This window comes from Lagopus leucura, unplaced genomic scaffold (assembly GCF_019238085.1).
Source record: "Lagopus leucura isolate 7727_CA_CO unplaced genomic scaffold, USGS_WTPT01 Super-Scaffold_100034, whole genome shotgun sequence".
Taxonomy (NCBI): Eukaryota; Metazoa; Chordata; class Aves; order Galliformes; family Phasianidae; genus Lagopus; species Lagopus leucura.
In genome coordinates, this window is record NW_024962283.1 from 1,216,197 (window position 1) to 1,235,754 (window position 19,558).

The window sequence follows — 19,558 nt, forward strand, 5'->3', positions numbered from 1 at the left end:
CCCTCAAGTATCTCCTCAGCAGGCTTTGCTGATAACCACAAACAGAACTGAACTGCTCTTTGCAATACCTCTCACCCTTAAGGCACCACAAGAAAATGCAATTGCAGACACAACCACAGGGACCACTGAAAAGCAGCAGTGTGCTGTGGCTGGAAGGCTGCAGACAGCAAACCACCCTGCTGAGCTGCAGCAGCATTCCTGGCAGCTGATGCCTCAGACGGAAGTGATTCTGGTTCAAATGCTTCCTTTATCACTGATAACTGCAATCCTACCTCTTGCAATGCCAGGGCTTAACAGATAAGGAGGAGAGGATCTTCCAGGCACCGTAATCCAGTCCTGTTCTGACAGGGTTTTATTTTTAGAAGGCAGCTACATAAACACAACCACAGCAGAACAGAGACGGTGCTGTCTGCGGGGTAAACCTGTGCTAAAGGCAAGATAGCTGCAGCAACAGGAATGTGCATGGCAGCACTTTCTCTCCCTTAGCAATGTGTTCCTCAGTGAGCAAATAAAATCACCCAGGAAAGTACAGAGTGCATCATCTCTCCATATTCCATTACTAAAACTTCCTCAAGTGAAGATAAGTTCTGATTTTTTCCAAGTCTTGATTTCCAGCAGAAAGTTAAGACACTTACAGAATGCCTAATGACTATTTCTCCTGATCACATTAATGGCACAGAGATGGATTTGAAGGGTGGACCATTGGGTGGATAAGGAACTGGATGGCCCCATGCCCAGAGCAGTGTGCCCATAGGAGCCTAATGAGGTTCAAGAAGGCCAAGTGTTGCACACTGGGCTGAGGGAACGTGGAGCTGTGGCAGTGGATCCAGAGGAGTCCATGGAGATGCTTCAAATCCATCTGAAGCACCCCTCCTGCAATGAAAGGCTGAGGGAGATGGGGCTGTTCAGCTGTTAGCATGTTCTGTTAAACCATTCTGTGATTCTATGATAAGAAAAATCACATTTGCATTATGGGAATTGTTTCACTGTAAGAATCACCTTACTGTGTACAGCTTGACAAATACAGAGGTTCTGTTAAATAGCTCAGCTTGTACATATTATCAAGCACACTAAGAGGCAGTGAGATTGTATGGCAGATACTCCAATTTATGTCCTTGAGATACCGCAATTCCATGCGAACAAGTTAACTAGAAGAGCTTTACAGGCAAAACACAAAACCTGGAAGCTGCAATTATCCTGTGCTGAGCAGTAGGATGCTCTGTATAGCAATACCAGCAGAAGCAACATTTACTTTGTATATTAATGAATTGAATGCTGATGCTCTAGAGGCAGGACGCTGGCTAAGCACAATGGGAAGGCAGCAGAGCATAAGGGCAAAGGAAGGGAGCAGGGCCCATCCCACCTCCTCTGGGGAAGCAGCACAGAGGGCTGAGCCACAGCTGCTAACAAAGCCCTTAGATTCTTACCCAATATTAGGCTGAAATAAATGAATCATCATAAAATGGAGAAATCAGTGATGTAGGCTTGGTTAAAAAAAAAAAAAAAAAAAAAGGCAGAAATAAATGTAATGTATTACAGGAAAATAGCAGTGACTTTCTGGCACTGATGCCTTCTGTAAAACCCATCCTTTAACTGCAGCTTTGACAGTAGCCTCCTTTGTGATGAGCACAGCCTTTCCCTGGTAACACCAGCAATTTCCTCCCCATGCAACACGCCTTGCTGGCCAGACAGAGATAAAGTTAAAACGTGGCTGTTGGAAGCAGCATACCAGAACGTCTCTGAAGAGAAAAGCATCCCAAAACCCATCTTGTTGTGTTAGCACAGTGTTAGGATGAGAACAAATCTGTCTTTATACATCTCAGAGAGTTAATTTAAAACCATCTCATGAGGTGAAATGCCAAGATATTAATACCAATTGCAGCATGAGACCATATTACAAGTGACATAAACGTTACAAAACAATCTGAAGTTCGGCCAGGCTGTTAATAGATAGCATTACACAATTACTGACACAGCCAGATAATACTGCATTTCTACTATGCAAATTTTTAACAGCAAATAGATTTTGAAAGGAGTTTACACCCACGATCCCCTCAGATGCAACTTGGTAACTCGCTATTAGGTGCCAAGCTGTCAGTCACAAATCAGTGCAGCCTACAAAGGAGCCACCAACAAAAGCCACTTGATGAAAATGCATGAGTCCCAAAGGAACCTATTTTTAAGCCTGTAAACTAATACTGTTGTATTAATGGCTTTTATTTTGTCATTAATTCTGCTTTTCTCCTATTAAGGCAATACCGTAATGCCTTATTTGTTCATTTCTCAGGAGCAAAGCTCAGCTCTTCAGATAATTTTATCCATATTACAGAGCTACTACACCGCAGGAATCTTGCTTAGAAAGAGGCTTGGAGTTGGCATGTAGGGCCTGATTGACTGTGCTTGAGCACATCTGGCCTCAGGTACACAAACAGCTGTGTGTATTTGGCTTTGGTCCTGCATAGATGGCTGTGATGGTTTTTCAGAGGCAGCTGAGCACCTCCAGATGCTGTTAGCACCATGCCCCCCTCTGCTGCTGCCCATACAGACATGGAGCAAACAGCTCAGGGCCTGACAGGACTGAGCAACGAGGAGATATTTCACAGAGATGGAAAAAAAAAAGAAAAAAAAGGAATATATAACTGTGTTATAACTCTGTTTGCAAAGCCACCAAGTACAGGAACATGAAAGGCTGTAAATAATTCACCATATTAGAGAAAATGTTTCACAAATTAAAAGGTTGTAACCTCTTTTTGGCAACAAAGCTGGCAGATGCTGGAGGCATTCCTGTTTCTGAAAATGCAGAGTGCGGTGTGCCCTATTTATGAGGAAATAGCAGTGACTTTTCAGTTCTCAATCCTCCAAGGAACTGCTCAATGAAAAATGCATCTGCCTGTATTTCTGATGGATGGACCACAAAGGAATAAAGCTTGCACACTTTAGAAATGCAGCTCAGAAACTGGGTAGCAGCTCCCTGCATTCTGATGACACAGCTGCTGCCGTGCACAACGCAGAGCGGAGATAGCATCGAGAGGATGGGTAAATTGGAATTAAGAGATTGTATTTACATAAATACATGCACACAGTTGTTTGAAGATACACACACAAGCTAAAGACATGCATGCACTTATCACAGACGGCTCAATAATGAATGATGCAGACTTAAAAGTGTGACATCAGTCAAATGCAGCCTCGGAGGGGTGACCGCATGGCTGGGGACAGAACACAGAAGCAATTCCAAACAAAGAGAGCAGATTGCTTTAACTTCCTATTACTAACCATTCTGCCATGAACTGAAGAAACCTCACTGGAGCCGCCCCCATCAGGTCAGCTGGTAACCGAACAAACATGGAAAAGAGATCTGAAACTCACCTGTATGTTGCCAAAGTCCACGTTTTCATAATGGAAATGTGCACATTCAGCCATCTTCGGGAAATGACCCTTTGTAAAGGATAACCTGAAGCACACCAAAAGCACATCATAAGATGCAAACCACCAAACCTAAGCTCAGCATCAAGATCTGTTATAAAACCCAGTTACTCATACAAAATGAGAGCTTCCTCACCCTAAAGCCAAGGGAGCAGAGGGGTCTGTTGATGTGATGCACCAAAACAGTGGAGAAAGGAATTGAGCGAGAAAGGAAAACTGAATTGCAAAATGGCTTTTATCATTGCATCCTTAAAAACCACGTGGCATTTCATCAACACCAAAGGCCCACAGCTTTAAGGAACGGTGCAGGGACAAGCAGCTCTACCTTAACAAATGCATTTTTGCAGTGCAAATAAGCAGCCTTACACGAGACACATAGGAAAGTAGAACGTTACCTGTGAAAGGCATCACAGCCCATCAGTCCCGGGTTGATGTATCTGAGGGTGCAGAACAAATGCTATTTATCCTCTGCTTTTTTAAAATTCAAAAGTGAGGCATAATTATTCCCAAGTGACTCCAGCTACAGCGATGGCTGACGGGGAGATCCTCTGGCTCTGCAGCATGCTCTGCTTCTGCTGAAGCTATTATAGACTCCTATAGATAACTCTGGTGGTGAGCCAATGAGATTGTCATTATCTAGCTCTCTCTTCCCACGGGAATATAAGTGGGAAGTGAGATACAGCATCTGGCTGCTCAGCACTAGAACAAAGAGCCATTTCCCTCACAGCATCAGAGCTCTACAGAGAGGTAATGTGAATGCACAGAGCTATCGATACTGGGGAGTTCTGGTCCTCAAGTCAGCATCCTTAGCAAAGACAAGTCAAGTAATATTGATTACTTTTGAGCCTCTTTACAGGTTAGGGGTTTGAAACCTCAGCTACAAACATAATAAGTGGGTTTACATCATCTGGGAGAGAGTGAGAGAGAGCAAAGGAGGCTCACAGGGAAAAGGAAGAGAATCAGAAGGAAAAATAAACAAATAATGACAGAAAAACTGTGCAAAACCCATTCAGGAAAGAGGCAGAAGGTGAAAAAAGAGGAAGAGCAAAACATCAAATAAAAAAAATATATAGGCCACCCTAACATATGTATATACATAAATGCACACATACGTACGTATATATACACACACACATATATACATTTAAATGGATCAATTTCAGAGAGGAATCCCAGGAGTTTAAGAATACAGTAACAGTGAAGTGAAAGAGTCTGACAGGCTTTGCCTCCACGGCATGAAGCAGGCAAGGGACCTAAGGAAACCTCTGATCCCCACTTCCATGCTATGCTCACTATAACTTCGCTTTGCAAGGATTGCTCCCAAAATGTGAAGGCATTAACAAAAACTGTCACTGACTGCCCTGGATGTATTCCAACGCAAGAGCTCAAATCCAGGATGTCACAGCTAGAAGCCCAGCACAGATAGGAAAAAAATCAAACAACACTGCTCTTACTTTTTCACATTCTTCACTTTCATACTTGCTGTGCTGCCGCAGGTCCGGAGCGGTAACTCCCCTGTGATGTCAGGGATATCTGCACCACGTGCCTGCAAAACAAGCAAAGGAAAGGAAAGTAAGGATTGCACGGTGTGGATTGCTGTTTTCTCCATGTACTATCATAGCTCTTTGGTGATAAAAGCTGTATTTTTACCTTTTTAATATGGGGGGAGGGAAAGGAAAAGTGAACCATAGGTGCTGACTTAGCATTTGATTACCTCCCTCCTAAACTGTTCTGTAGAGCATTACTAATAACCCTGAGATCCAATATTTTGTTCATTACTTCTGGTTTCTAAGTAGAGATTTTCAGAGGTCGAGTCCAACAAACACTGCCAAACTCCACACTCGGACACCGGTGCAGCATTCATGCACAGACCCTGGAAGCAGCTGGATAGTTCATGCAGCACAAAACCATGTTAATGACTGAGCTGCTCATCCGTGGGAGGTGAGCTTTCACAGAGACACTTGAAGCTATTGTTGTAAGCACACGAACCTATTAAAATGTCTTTAATTGCTGACATTCATTTAGTTCAGTGAGACCAGAGCCCCACGCTCTCCTTTTCCATTTGCATTACCCATCTTTGCACCCCCCCCCCCCCCTCCCCCTCCTCCTGAAACTGCAGCACCATCCCTGGGGAAGCACTGAGCTCTGTGTGCTGCTGCTGGAGCAGCTCTGAGCTCCAAAGGCTGAGAGGTGGCTCTCATCAATGGAACAGCAATTGAATAAGGATATCAGTACAGACTTCACAGAGCAAGGGGAGCAAACTCTGCTCCCTGATGATGGCTCCTTACTGATGCAGATGAGCCCAGCAGAACGAGCACAGTCTGGATCACAGACAGATGTCTGTTCTGCTTTATGCAGTACGTTGCAAAATGTGAATGATGCTCAAAATAACAAATGCTCAAGCAAGAGGAAGGGACTCAGTTCAGAATTCCCTCTCTTGGAGGCCCAGAATGAATAAGTACTGCACAAACTCATTCTCTAATGACAGGAGGAGGCAGAACTCCCTAGAATAGCAGATCAGCACAAGTGCTTTTGCACGAGTCCAGCCAAAGCTCCCTGAGCAGAAGTCATCAGTTTGGCAGCAGCCATGCCCCAGAACACAGCAGTGCCAGGCACAGCACAGCCTGGTGTTGGACGCAAAGCTTCAATCTGATGTCACAACCCCACAGTCAAGAGAATCTTCCCTGTACCCATCCCTGAAGCTCTTGTTCAGTTTGACAGGATCCAAACTCACACGTGCACCATTCACCATTCCTACCCTCATCAACAAACTGCAGCAGAGGCAGAAGGAGTGACTCAACTTCCAGCACCAGGAGGTACGCAGCTACAGCATCCCCAGGGCTGCTCTCACAGCTGCCATGAGCAGGCTCAGGGTCAGACCCCAGCACCAGGGTCCTTCTCTGCTTCCACTCAGCCCTGCCTTGCAGTCCATCCACAGCTGCACAGACTGTGAGCACTCACTCACTCAGAAAACACCAGGGCAGTATCTACAGACCTGAAGAAACCTCTGCCAGGCTGCCTGACAGCCACAACATGCACAGTTACTTCAGTATCTCACAGGACACTCGAAGAATCTCATTGTGATTTTCAGCATTAAGATGATCACCAATTTAACTTAAACCTTACGCATCTTTTACATGAGAAAATCACTAATTACAGTGATAAACACACCATTCCTGTAAGCTGCTTTTAGGCAAAGCTGGATGGTGCTCGACTTCATTTTCTAAAGAACAGAAAATTTGCAGGAAGAAAAATAATTTCTTCTTCAGAATCTGTGAGAATATGAAAACGGTGAAACAAATCCGACAGAACCACGTGGCCCCCAGGCAGCCTGCAGTGAGCAGAGCCTTGCTGCTGACTCAGAGCAGCGTAGGCAAAACTCACACCTCCAGGAGATGTAAATGCCAGCAGCTCTGCTCCGGGTTCTGCTGTCCTCTCCTTCCCAGCTGAGCCCAACCTTGCTGGTTGCCTTCCCATTTCCAGCATCATGCACCACTGACATGGACCACAATGAGATGCCATGCGCTAATTAACTTCGGGGGCTTTTCCAATTAGATTTGAGCTCTCTGGGCTGTGCAGCTGAACATAATCTCTCCGAAGGCTCACAGCTGAGGAAAATGGGCAGAATGGCAACCCTGTGTAAGCCAAGAGCTTTAGTACGAGGCACAAGCAGCAGAAAAGGAAAGGTGATTAGATAATGAAGAAAGAAATCTATTGCAATTTTATAAACCCCACTTCTCCTAACTGAAATGCAATTACTTTCCATTTAAACCACAGGAAGCCAGCTACAGCATAATCACACTTCATTCACCATTAGTTTTACCTGCTTTCATCTCAAACCTGGCACTCAGGACATCGCCCCACATCACCTCTCTCTCAAAACACAAACAAAACACTCCACAGTGAGATTTGTTATCTCCCGTGCTTTGTGTCACAGCAATTTCCTTCTAAAAATCATTTGGAAACAGTTTGAATTATTTACACCTGAAAATTAGCTAGCTAACATCACAGGTTGGCTTCTCACTCCTTTCTCTTCCATGCATCCCTGTTCCGTGAAAGCTCAGTAATTGCAGAGTAAATCTGTTCGTGCAAATTGTTTAGTCTGATTCTCACAGCTTAATGTCACTGCTGCACCAATCAATCTGCTTTGGTCCCAGACTTGGTAAACAAATTAGGCCTTGAACCAGAACACAGCCTGCTGGCTTCGCGTGCATCCTCAGGCTGCTGTGTTTGGTTGGAGATTTCCCAGCTCTGCTGCAATGCTCCAAGCTGGGATGGTCCCACTGCAGCCTTTGTGCAATAGAGCAGCACAGACTGTGGGGCAGGTGGGTATCACTGAAAGTTCCAAGCAGTTCTGAGACAACGCCTGTCTGTCTGTCCATCCTTCTGGTGGATGGGATGCCAGGTTTAGGTCACCACAGCCATGTGAGTGCTGGGAGTCACCTGTGCCACTTCTGAGTGCTGCTGCTGAACCTCCCAGGAACGCGGGCTGCCAAGTTTGAGTTTGCAGCCTTTTATCGCCTCGACTTGAACTTCAGCTTTGCTCTCTCTGGCACAAAACCTCAGTCATAAATAATTTATTTCTAACAACTCCACAGCAAAACGTGAAGGGATTTTCTCTGAAAAGTCTCACTGCATTCATCAGCCAACACATCAGCCCTCCTCCCTCACTTCCAGAATCGTAACACAGTGTGAAAGCACACGTGAAACTGAAGCACTCCAGTGAGCAAGATGTGCTAAAGTTTGTACCTGGGCGTCCTCAGCAGGGGAGAACCCCGAGCTGGGACAAAACCCCCAGCTGCAGGCTCACACCAGGACACACATGCCCTTGGCCAAGGTTACCACAAAGCCACAGTAAGTACTGGATAAGCATTAGCATTTATGCACCCCCCCCCATCAAGAGTCTCTCATCTGAACCAGGCTGAAGAAACCAGACTGCTCTGGGTTCCTTGAGCACATGGCCTTGTTTCTAACAGTGGCAGAGCTGAATCAAAATGCTGGAGCTGCTCTCCATGGCAGTCTGCCCTTTACATCATTTTCACCTCCCCTTGCTTCTCCCTCTAAAACCAAACCAAAGGACCACGGCCAGAACTTCCCAAAAAGGCAGCCTTTGTCACTTTCACTTCTTCACTGAAGAGCAGCAGGAAACTGCTGCTGCAGCACCAGTCATCACCCAAACAGCAAGTGATGCTCTACTTAATTGGAGCAACTGCAGCCACCAACAGACTCGAGGAGAGCAACTTCTTTCTACTCTCACTTGGAACAGCCATACAGGATCTCCACAATAAATAAACATGCTTTAATGCATTGCAGCTGAGTTCTTCATAACTGCCCGGGATACCTGGATGTATTTAAGGCAAATAAGCACCTGGTTTGCGTGCCCAGGTCTGGCAATCTCACCTTAAACAAAAATACCTGCAGTTTTAGTGAAGAAACAAAGTAATAATCATCCTCCCAACTCCACATCTCCAAACCGAGCTGAAGAATGAGCATCCGTGCTATTCAGGGTCTGAGCAGCAGAGAGCAGCACTGGCACATGTAATACTGGAAACCAAGGGCAGTCTGCTGTGTGGCCAAGAGTCCCCATCCCCAACTGCAGGAGCTGCCCAGTAGGGAAACTCTGAATCCTGGCTGCGTTCATTCTTAATCCCATGTCTAGGAAATCTGTATTCAATAAAGAAGATGCTTTGATGTGTATCGTTTTTTCAGTTCAGGACTTCTAATTCCATTTTCCACATTCCCTGTCACTGAATTGTTCTGCGTAGCCCTCACCGCACAGCATGGTTAGCATGGAATTATTATTCTCTTTCAGAAGACCACACAGGATGTGCTTTTTCTGCTCCCAGCTCCTCCCCTCCAAGGGAAAAAAAGTAAGAGAAAACTTTCAAGCAGTGCCATGAGCTGGCAAATGAAGGAAAACCTCTCATTCCTGAGCTCCAGCGTTACAGGCGTTCATCCACAGCACCCATTTACCACAGTTTGAAGGATCAGCCTCAGCAGAACAAAGCACGAGTTCTTAACTATTCACATCCTGCTTTCTCAAATCTAGCTCAGATAGGCAGGAAGAGCCCCCCCAGCTCACATGTAAAGCAGCTAATTGGGTGAATGGAATCCAAGGCACAGAGTAAGCAACTTGGCAGCAGTCTGGCCCTGCTCTGGCAGTGCTATTGTGACTGTGAACAAAACTCACCTCGTAAAGCTGGCAGATTTTATGTCATGATGGGATTTCTTAAGTGGGCTTTAAAAAGACGCAGATGAATCAAATGCACCCAAAGAATGACAGTTATTTCCAGCAAAACAGCCTTACACTTGCATATTCTTTCATTGCTAGCACTTGTTTCAAAGACAAAAACGGATGCACTGAGCTAAAATGAGTGGTTGGCTACTGGGGACAGCATCAGCATGATAACTACCTGAGAGCTTTAAGGCTGTGTGGCTATAGGCAAGCAGCAGTGAGTGCCTCATTGCCATTCACAAAGAGCTCAGCCCAGGGATCTGCACGTACAGCACACAGCCTCATAGAATGGCTTCTGGCTGAGGAATGTACTTTAAGAACCAAAATCCCACATACAATATGCGTGGGAAAGGCAGCCAGGGTTAGAGTCCTCCTTCTGTACAGCTCACAAAATAAATTTTAGAAGAAAACCAGGGAAAAGGGAGCATCCAACGAGCACAATGCTTTCATTCCCATTCCTTGTTGGCTCAAAAATTTCCACCCCAAAAACCCCTTACCCTGTTTGATGCACTATTTCCACAGCCTATTGCTTCACATAGAAAGGAGGGGGTCCTAATCACAGCTTACCCATCAAGGACCTGCAGGGCTTTGGGTGCCAGAATGCAATTGCTCACAGCACAAAAAACTTGAGAGATTAATTCAGGCTGAACCCAGCCAATGCCGCTCCTCAGTCCCCCGGCCATACGCAGTGCTCACGTAAATATCAATGCTGCATTATGTTACAGGTACAAATCCGCTTAGAAGCCAAAGAATTTTCCCACTGCAGTGGAAGAGAAACTAGAAGGCAGAAAAAAACAGCAGGCTGACAACCCAATAGATCAGGAGTCAGTGGAGTTAATGGGAATTCATATTTATGCATGTAAAACCAGCCTGGGCTCGGCTTATAAAAGAGCCAGCTCCAATGGCATAAGAGACATAACTGCTATATGATACACTCATTTTGCAAAACCCTTATAATAACACAGCAACGTGAGGAATGTGCCTGTTTGTAACATGCAATTTATACCATCACTATCCATAAACCTCACAGCCCACGAGAACAAAAGGGTCAGCCCAGTCACTGCGCCCCAGTGGGGGCTGGGGATCCCACACTGCTCCAGGGCCTTCAGCCAGAGGAGCCACAGCGAGCAGAGCTGACATCAGCATTTCTGCACTTACATCCGAGGTGACAGTGAGCTGCAGCTCGTGCCATGTGGGTCAGAACAGGACACAGCACTGGGCACAGGGCTGCAGTCTGTGCGTGCTCCTCCAGGTGAGCGCAGAGCTCCTCCCCACTGCACACAACAGGGATGTGCCCAAGGATGCTTTACTGCCTTCATACAGTTATTAGGTAAACGCTACCAGGAGCATTCAAAAAATTGGCTGATGCATTCCTGTGCCACTTTTGTCTTTTTAAGTTGTCATTATCCCCCAAGGGCCAGGGAAATTGTTTACAGAGAGAGTGGTGAGGTGCTGGAACAGCTGGAGGTGTTCAAGGCCAGACTGGATGGGGCCACAGGCAGCTGGGGCTGGTATTAAATGTGGAGGTTGGTGGCCCTGCATGTGGCAGGGGTTGGAGATTTGTGATCCTTGAGGTCCCTTCCAACCATTCTGTGATTCTGGGACTATAGAAGAAGAAATACTGGTGGTGACATGTAAACACGAAACCCAAATGTCTCATTGGTGAGATGCTGTATTTATCCGTATGCATCGGATCCACTTTGAGACAAATGGATAAGCAAAACAGAAGGTCAACGTGCCTGAAAACTGGTGAACGTGGCCATCAGCAAACTATGCTGAATCCTCCTTCCTTTGCTAAGTGCTGCATACAATGGATTTTAAAACAAGTTTGGAAAATGTCATTTTTTCCCCACAGGTCAACACTGTACCACAAGACTGCATGCACTGTGAAGAGAGAAAACATAACTGAAAGCATAGCGTTACCAACAAAAATTAAATGATTACTATAAATTAGTACTTACTGTCAAAAATACAGTATCCATTCCAGCTTAATCAAACTCAATTAATTGGCAAACCCAAATGGAAGTCAGTGTGCCAATTAAGTGATTGTCCCTCATTGCAAAGACTCCCAGGGACAAACCCATGCTGGGAGTAAACCTGTGAAACACAAAGGACTCCAACCAGAAGCAGAGGGAGGGAAAGGACCATATGCAGCAACACAATACCTTGCCAACAGCTTCACAAGGGAAAAAGCATTTGATTCACGCAGCAATAATAAAGAAAACAGGTTACGTGAACTGAAAGCAAAATGGAGGTTATGGGTTTGATGCCAGACCAGAACTGTTTTGACCAAAGTATTATTACAGCCTGGTGGCAGCTTGGTGTGCTGTAAGGAACACTTGTCACATGCCCAGGCCTATATTACCCATAGCACCTAAAATCCCACCTCCAGCCCATCGTTAGCTCTACTGCAATCACCCCTGGTGACCTCAATGGCACACAGCAGTGGGGTGCTGGACAGGAAAGCCATACTGGGGTTTGGGTAAGATGAGATCCAGTGAGATCCAGCCTTGCCATCAATGGCAAGCCAAGTCCCAGAGCCTCCTCCAGCACAGAGCCAGCCTCCAGCTTTAAGGTAACACTTCCCATTACGCTGAAGTAACTCTTAGGACTGGGAGCCAGAAGCTGAGTGCTGGAGCATCCAGGGGAACCAAAAGCTCAAGCCCAATCCTGGTGCATCATCCAAGCTATTCAAAAAGCCAACAGAAAAGCAGAATCACAGTTTTGTAACTACTGAAATGTTTCCCTATCCCTAAAAGCTTCAAAATGTTAAAGAACCTTGAGGTAGGCGTTCAGAGCTCAACATAAATAAAGAAAAACACAAAGAAATTCATAACAGAAACTCCACATATCCCCATCCTCTGCATCTATTCTTGCAGAAGTCACAGCAAGATCTGGGGCAGCTCTGGGCTAAGGACTGAACAAAGAATGAGAAACCAGCCCAGCTCTAACAAGAGTGACACCTTTCTTGAACCCTTAACAATCCACCAAACTCTACACGGTTTTATAAATTGCGTTTAAAATCAGTTTTCTCCTCACTCCTGTCCCAAATTTAAGAGAGTGATATATTGAGGTCTCATTAAAAAGCCTTCGTTACCCTCACAAACCACACTGTGTTACCTCACCCACTATCAAACAGTGAGAACACTACAGTTCTCAGAACAGATCTAAGAACAAGGATCGTTACAGGGACTTCATGCAGACAAATCTAACCCCTGTGCCATTTGGAGGCTTGCATTTCTCCTTAAGAAAATTCTACCAGCATAAGCTAAATGGGACGGTGACTGCCAGCTGTCTGCCTGCTTTTTCAGTTACTCATTTGCCAGACTCATGGATTGTCAGTGGTTTCCTATTGTAACTTAGAGGTTCCTGTATCGCTCTTCTAGGAAGCCTGGTTTCAAACCAGGTTCATTTGGGGATACTGAGGTTACCATCTTAATAACCTCATCCCTAATTGCACCGCCAGATCTCCAAAGCGACTGCTGAGAGGCATGGGATGGGAAGCCCCTGGACACATCCAGGAGGGATGTACTTGTGAAGGATGCCCTGTGGACACTGTTGGATGAGCCCAGCTGGAAGGATGATCCCAGCACTCTGCTCAGGGCAATGCAGATCCAAATCTCTCAGGAAATAAACCCACCACAACTTTAGGGACTGGAAGATATGACAGATGCTGCAGAAAAAGCCACCTTGTTCAGAATCATATGTTGTGTGCATATAGAAAAGAAATCCTATTTCCAGTTTTGGACTCAGTACATTCACCTTATCTCCAGTGCAGGTCTGCCTGCTGGCTTAGTGCAGCTCCAGGTGCTATCGGCCTGTGGCAGCACCATTTGAAAGGAGAACATGAATAAAGAGCTCCACATTCATTTCACTCTTTTAATTCTGCTTCCCCACAAAATTCTGACAAAACCCTGCTACAGGGAGAGGCAACTTTTATAGCACAGCAACCCTGCACCCACAGTGAGGTGCTAAGAGCAAGTCAGATGGTCAATGACAGAAGGTAAATGCAAAATTAAGTAAAACGATCAGATTACACTGAAGTTAATGACAGGCTGAGGACAGCTGTTTTGTAGGTTTGTGGGAGAAATCTTATTTAAAGCCTCTTTCACAACTTTATTCCTTCTAGCAATAGAAACAGAGCACTCTTCAGGTCCTTACAAGGGAAAGATGCTCCTTTCCTGTATGGTAACACAACCAGCTCAGAGAGATGCTAGAAAATCATATGCTGCAACATCACTTGGCTCAAACATGGCTTTTTGTCCCCAGAGCTCACAAGTATTTCACAAAGAAAGTCAGCATCACCAACTGCATCTTTTCAAAATGGAGCAGAGAGAAAGAAAAAGGGCAGGTGTGAAGGTTACCCAGCAGTGCAGTGGGACCTGGGGGCTGAGACATGAGAAAAATGGTGCAGATAATATTACTAAATTCTAAAAATAGAGAATATAATCAGAGGCTGCTACAGAATACAGCAATCCTTGAGGACTGGTCGAGACGTTGTGTTATGACCTGACTCCTATGAAGTCTGTCCATCCAGTGCTGCATCTCAGTCGGTCTGGCTCTCAATCTGGCTCAGGATTATAGAGCTCCTATGAAGCTGCAGGAGCCAAAGTACCCAAAGCAACCAAGAAAACCACCTGCCTTTGTGCTAAACTACAAAGAACAGCAGCTGAAAGTACAAATTAGAATCCTACAAAGGACAAAAAAAAAAAACTCAGGTGCCCATGATTAGCCAACAAGGATGGAAATATTAAAAATAGAGTTTCTGTCCTATCTGATATTCAGAGAACAGGAGGACATTCAACCTCTACGTATTTAAGAAGTCCTTCAGTTTATTTCTTGTTAAGAAGCAGGTTTGGAAACAAAGCACTCACATAAATTAATAATAAGCACTTCCAAACATGTTGCAGATAAAAGAGGGAGGGAAGGGAGGGAAGGGGATGCTCGCCTAACCGTGAATGCATAGAGCACCTTTCCCAAAGTACAAAAGCATGTAGAGAGGCAAAGTTTGAGAGACAACTGAATGAGCTTCACAGATCTGCCTGTTGTGTCAGAATTTCCCAAGCTCTTTGCATTGCTGCTAGTCTCAGCAGTTCCTCACCTGGCAGAGTGTGACATTCATTCCAAGTGACAAAGCCTCGCACCCAGTTGGGTCTCCAGCTGTCTACAATGAGAAGCAATGGAGAACAGAAAACAGCTCAGCTGCATCCAACTTCTCCAAGCCCTTACAGCCTCCATTAACCAAAGGCTGAAACAACAAGCGACAACAGAACCTGTCTGCAACTTCAACAGTTAACCAGAAAATGAGTTTATTGTGCAACTATGAGAAACTCACATAGCATGTAAGGAGCAAACTACAGGAAAGGGGCAAACCTGAGTCTGCCAAGAATGCAAAGTGAAGAGAGCAAGGAAGGAAGGCTCATGATTAAAAAGATCAAGAAAGACACAAATACAGCAGATTCACTGGTTAAGCAAAAAGTACAACAAGACAATGTAAATTCTCAGCAGGAAAGCATCCTGTAAGTCTCACCTTTCGACTGCCCATTAAGCAGAGGTTGAAAATGTAAATTTGATTCACTTAACACAGAAAAGATGAGCAAGAGAGGCTTTTATGTCCATCTACATCTAATGTGCATGAAGTCAGAACACCACAAGCACAGATCCTAGCCATTGTAACTATAAGCTCAGTCTTTAACACTTAGCCTTATGCTCTACCACACCAAGTCACTGTGCAGCAAATCTCAGACCTGAATTTCCTTGGAAAAAAGCATCCAATGGACTACAACAATCACAGAATCATAGCTGGAAAAGACCTTAATGATCATCAAGTCCAAATGCAACCCAACCACACTAACTCTAACAAATATAACACCCTAAGTACCCTAACTCTAATAAATGAGGTATGCTAGCTAACTTGTGTCACAGGTGGAGACTGAATTAGAGATAATACTCCTGAGACACTCCTGGAGGTTACAGACAGCACTGTGTCAGTGACCCACATGAGCCCTGGCTGTGCAGTGTGAAGAAGCTCCATGCTCTGAGGCTGCAGCACGCACTGCTGGCTGAGTAACACTGATGAGAACAGGCAGTGCTCTCACACATGCAGCATCACTGAGATCTGCTGGCCAATGCAGAGAGAAGGAAAAAAAAGAAAATACCTGCAGATAGAGAAAAAAAAACATATCCAGTAAGAAACAACTGCTAAAAGTCAGAACTAACAGCAGAGGAAGCATGGAGTTGAGCAGAATAAGAAGTACAGAAAAACACCAGCAGGCCAAATGCTAGAGAAGCCAGAGCTCTGTCGTGGTTTGGGGTTTTTTGGCCTGAAAATGGAATTTGAAACAAAATACCATCATTATGCATAGAGGGTTTGATAATGCTTTTAAAACAGTACAAACACTTGGTTGTCTTATTTAACATTAAAATAAATACCTGTCTTATAGTGAGGGTACACATCTTAACTATGTATAACGAATATTTCACCCAAAATGTTCTTCATTTGATCCAGCCAGATATGAACGGTGCTTTAAACCTTAAATAATCCATCAGGATGAACATTCATGTTCCACTGGGTTCTCAGTGTTTGTTTGCTCTATCTGTCTTGCTGGATTCTTCCACGGCTTCGCGAGTAGCACTGATTCACTTAAACCACCTCTCAGAAAGGCTTGTTCAGCCTGTGAAAGTAAGCTGAGTTGAAATGCATGCTCTCTCACTGTAGGGCACAGAGTAAAGGTTGGGTACTTTGCATCCTTCCTTTGAAAGGTCATTCAGGAAGGTGCTGCTGCAGGAAACACAAATGCACACGGGACAAAGTTGATGCTTTCAGACAAAGCAGCGTCTCAGATCTTTTATGGGAGCATTAGGAATCCCATGTTGTCACATAAAGACTGAGGTAACCTAGAGGAACACGTCTGCTGTGATGTTTCAATCCCATTTCACTGCACTGTTGATACTAAATCACAGCCATACAACTTACACCTCCAAATTACGTGCTGCTGGTAGTAATAGTGGTCATTAAGGTGTACTAAGCACTACAGAATGTCATCATAGGTCTGTATGAGAATCCCAGCCATGGAGATTCTGGCACATACAGCAATGCTGCAGTGAAACAACTCTAACATTTCTCAACAGCACTGCAATTCCAAAGGGAAAAGGACAAACACAAATCATTTACTGAGCAACAGTGAGAACTGTTTCTCCCCTCACATCTCCCCCAAAACGTTGGAGGTTTATCCACAAAAGCCTCTGAGCTCCTTCCCCTTAACCAAGCTTAACCAGCTCAGCACGGATTTCCCATTCAGCACCTGGGCTTCTCTGCAAACCCTCAGCCCCATACATCACATGGCTCTGACTGCCCTTGCAGCACAGCTAAACCCAGCCCATCTCTCATGCTGCTGCGAGTCAGGAGCAGAAAACATACAGCTTTTCCAGATGCTCTGCCACACCGTGTGATGCAAAGGAAAAATTGTCACTGGTCTCACATCACAGAAGTCACCTCAGCCATGCAGCTGTGCTGCCCCAGCAGGAGCAGCAATGCCACCCATCAACATTCAGATCTCCCCCCTGTCCAAGCTCTGTCGCAGAATGCAATTTCCTCTTCTGCTTAATAAGCTAATGAAGCAATTTAGAATATATGGAAATAACAAGCAAGATAGGACATCTGGGCAGTTCTGTACTGAGGCAAGGCAGGTCAGATGTCTGCGAGGTAAGATAACTTCACAAAACCACCTAATCAGGTTGCCTAATTTGGCAACTAAATTAAATAACAACCTCCTGTTTGAGCTCAGCAAATCCTAAAGGAGCTGGGAGAAGAGGAGGTGAAGGCAGAGAGGTGCTCCACTCACTCGTCTGAAAAGGAAACAAACCAATCAGGGTAATGCAGAAGTCTGCAGCCCACAGCCCTCTTGCAATGTTGTGATAAGGATGAGAGCAGCACCTCTGTGCTTTCTTTTCTGCAATTCCTTTCAGGTTGGCTTTCAGGCTAACATTTCACTGCTGCAGACTTTGCCAGCATTCTGCTAAAATCACATTCTTCCACAATGCTGCATGCTTCAAAGAGCATGTTTTTACAAGAAGTTCCCTTCATGCTCCAAAGTCTTGCCGAAAACGAGGTTAATGCAGACTGAATCGTTGTGACATTACAGACCTTTTAATTGGTTACCAGACCTGCTTTGGGGCACATATTAATAGGGCAGAAGCGTTATGCGCGCTCCTTCTCCCTCCCCTTGACAAAGCGCCAGAGGAAGGAAAGTATTTTGGTCTTACTGAAACTACAACACAGCCCATTTAAAAAGCCGAAATTCGCAGAGGAAGAATCAAAGCATAACGTGAAACACAAGAGCCAGCAGTGCCGATTATTCGGAACAAAAGCCACGCATACAAAAATGCAGCCAGGCGTTTTACCATAGCGCTGAGGGTCTCCTCCCAGTCCGGCCTCTCTCGGGGATGGATGCTTCTCTGAAGCTCTGGCACGAAGTCATCTTCTTCTGAATGTAAAGAGGACTTCATCATTCTGAAAAGGAGGACAGACAGGTTTGATATGCGGACATCTTCACAGGCCTTAAAGCACTGAGAGACCTTCAGTCTGTTTTAACAAGCTGCTGTTTGCCCATGCAAACACTCTCAGCCTGTGAGAAGCAGGCATTGACTCCTTGGAAGGTGCAGCATCATCTGCTGTGGCTTCGCTAACACAAGATTCAGGCAGGCTTCTGTTAGTAGATGACACTTATTGAGAGTAACCCATCTGATAATCAGTGCTACACACACAATTAAAACAAACAGCACGCTTCCTCAGCTTTAAGATTTGAAAATAAGACAACTGAATTCGCACCTTTACGTGCACTTTGGATTACAAGTCTATTTACCATGCACTCCTCAGGCTTATGCCAGTCCCCCCTGGATTTCCCATCAGAAATCTGTTTTCTTAATAGCCTTTCCCACCAAAGCCAATGCTTTCCTTTTGACAAGTAAACTTCCCACATGTCTGAAATGCTGCCAGCACTGCAGGGCTGCCCAAGGACGCTGCGCCTCCTGCCTTTAGGATGCACGCACAGTCTACAGCAAAATGAGCCAACGGAGTCACCCGTGTGAGGTCTCGATTCAATGTTACCAAGTGGTAACAAACTCAGCAGCTGGGAAGCAGTCAGAGGAGGATGGAAGTGACCTCTGAAGCTAAAGGGATGTTACTGTAAGGATGGCTGCCTGCTTCTTGCTACAATTTATCCTGAAAGAAAGGCAGGAGGAAAGGAGCTGGGAGGTGGAACAACTCCTGTCCTCTGTCACCACCCAGGGTAGAGCAGAAATGAAACAAAACCTGGAGCTACACTGCCAAGAGGAGGAGGTTTCTGAGCTCGTATGGCTTCACTTAAAGATAAGTTGGGAATATTACACACCTGGATATCCACTGCCCACTGGCACTGACATAAAGCATGGACACGTTTTGTAAACATTAAGGGACAAATGAAACTAAAGAACCCGCTCTGCTCCATACAGCCCACACTCGGCTATTTCATGGGAGCTGTAATTGACTGGAAATTCACTACAATTTAATATGACCCGTAATGACAGAAATGCCACTGTATTTGAAATGCCACTTCTTCAGCTGCTCTGCAGCTCTCTGCGCCCATCAAACAGCAGCCGACACCGTTACATTAATCACAGCTCTGCCTGCACAGAGGTCATTAAGCAATCTCTCTTCAGATGACTGAATCCTTCTATGGTGTAAACTGAGAATCAAATGTACTGGAACAAACGTTTACAGGACGTTTCACAGAAGGCACAGCCCTCTTTCACACCCATTCTTTCAAGTTCTCTACTAAGTCAGGTTTATGAATTGCAAGTCAGAGCTCGCACATCTGTACATGACACAACTGTATCAAGAAACGCCTAATGCCCATT

At 45.1% G+C, this 19,558-nt stretch overlaps 1 protein-coding gene across 1 annotated transcript in view; it reads right to left on the reverse strand.

Annotated features, from left to right (window-relative positions):
• ARHGAP32 (Rho GTPase activating protein 32) overlaps nucleotides 1–19,558 on the reverse strand; it is a 147,266-nt gene that overhangs the window by 91,398 nt on the left and 36,310 nt on the right. The window contains exons 2-5 of the mRNA XM_042882458.1: nucleotides 18,065–18,173; nucleotides 4,881–4,972; nucleotides 3,822–3,863; nucleotides 3,370–3,454 (exon numbers count right to left, since the gene is read on the reverse strand). Coding sequence (XP_042738392.1) covers nucleotides 3,370–3,454; nucleotides 3,822–3,863; nucleotides 4,881–4,972; nucleotides 18,065–18,172 — 327 coding nt within the window. The 5' untranslated portion in view covers nucleotide 18,173. The remainder of the gene's footprint in view (nucleotides 1–3,369; nucleotides 3,455–3,821; nucleotides 3,864–4,880; nucleotides 4,973–18,064; nucleotides 18,174–19,558) is intronic.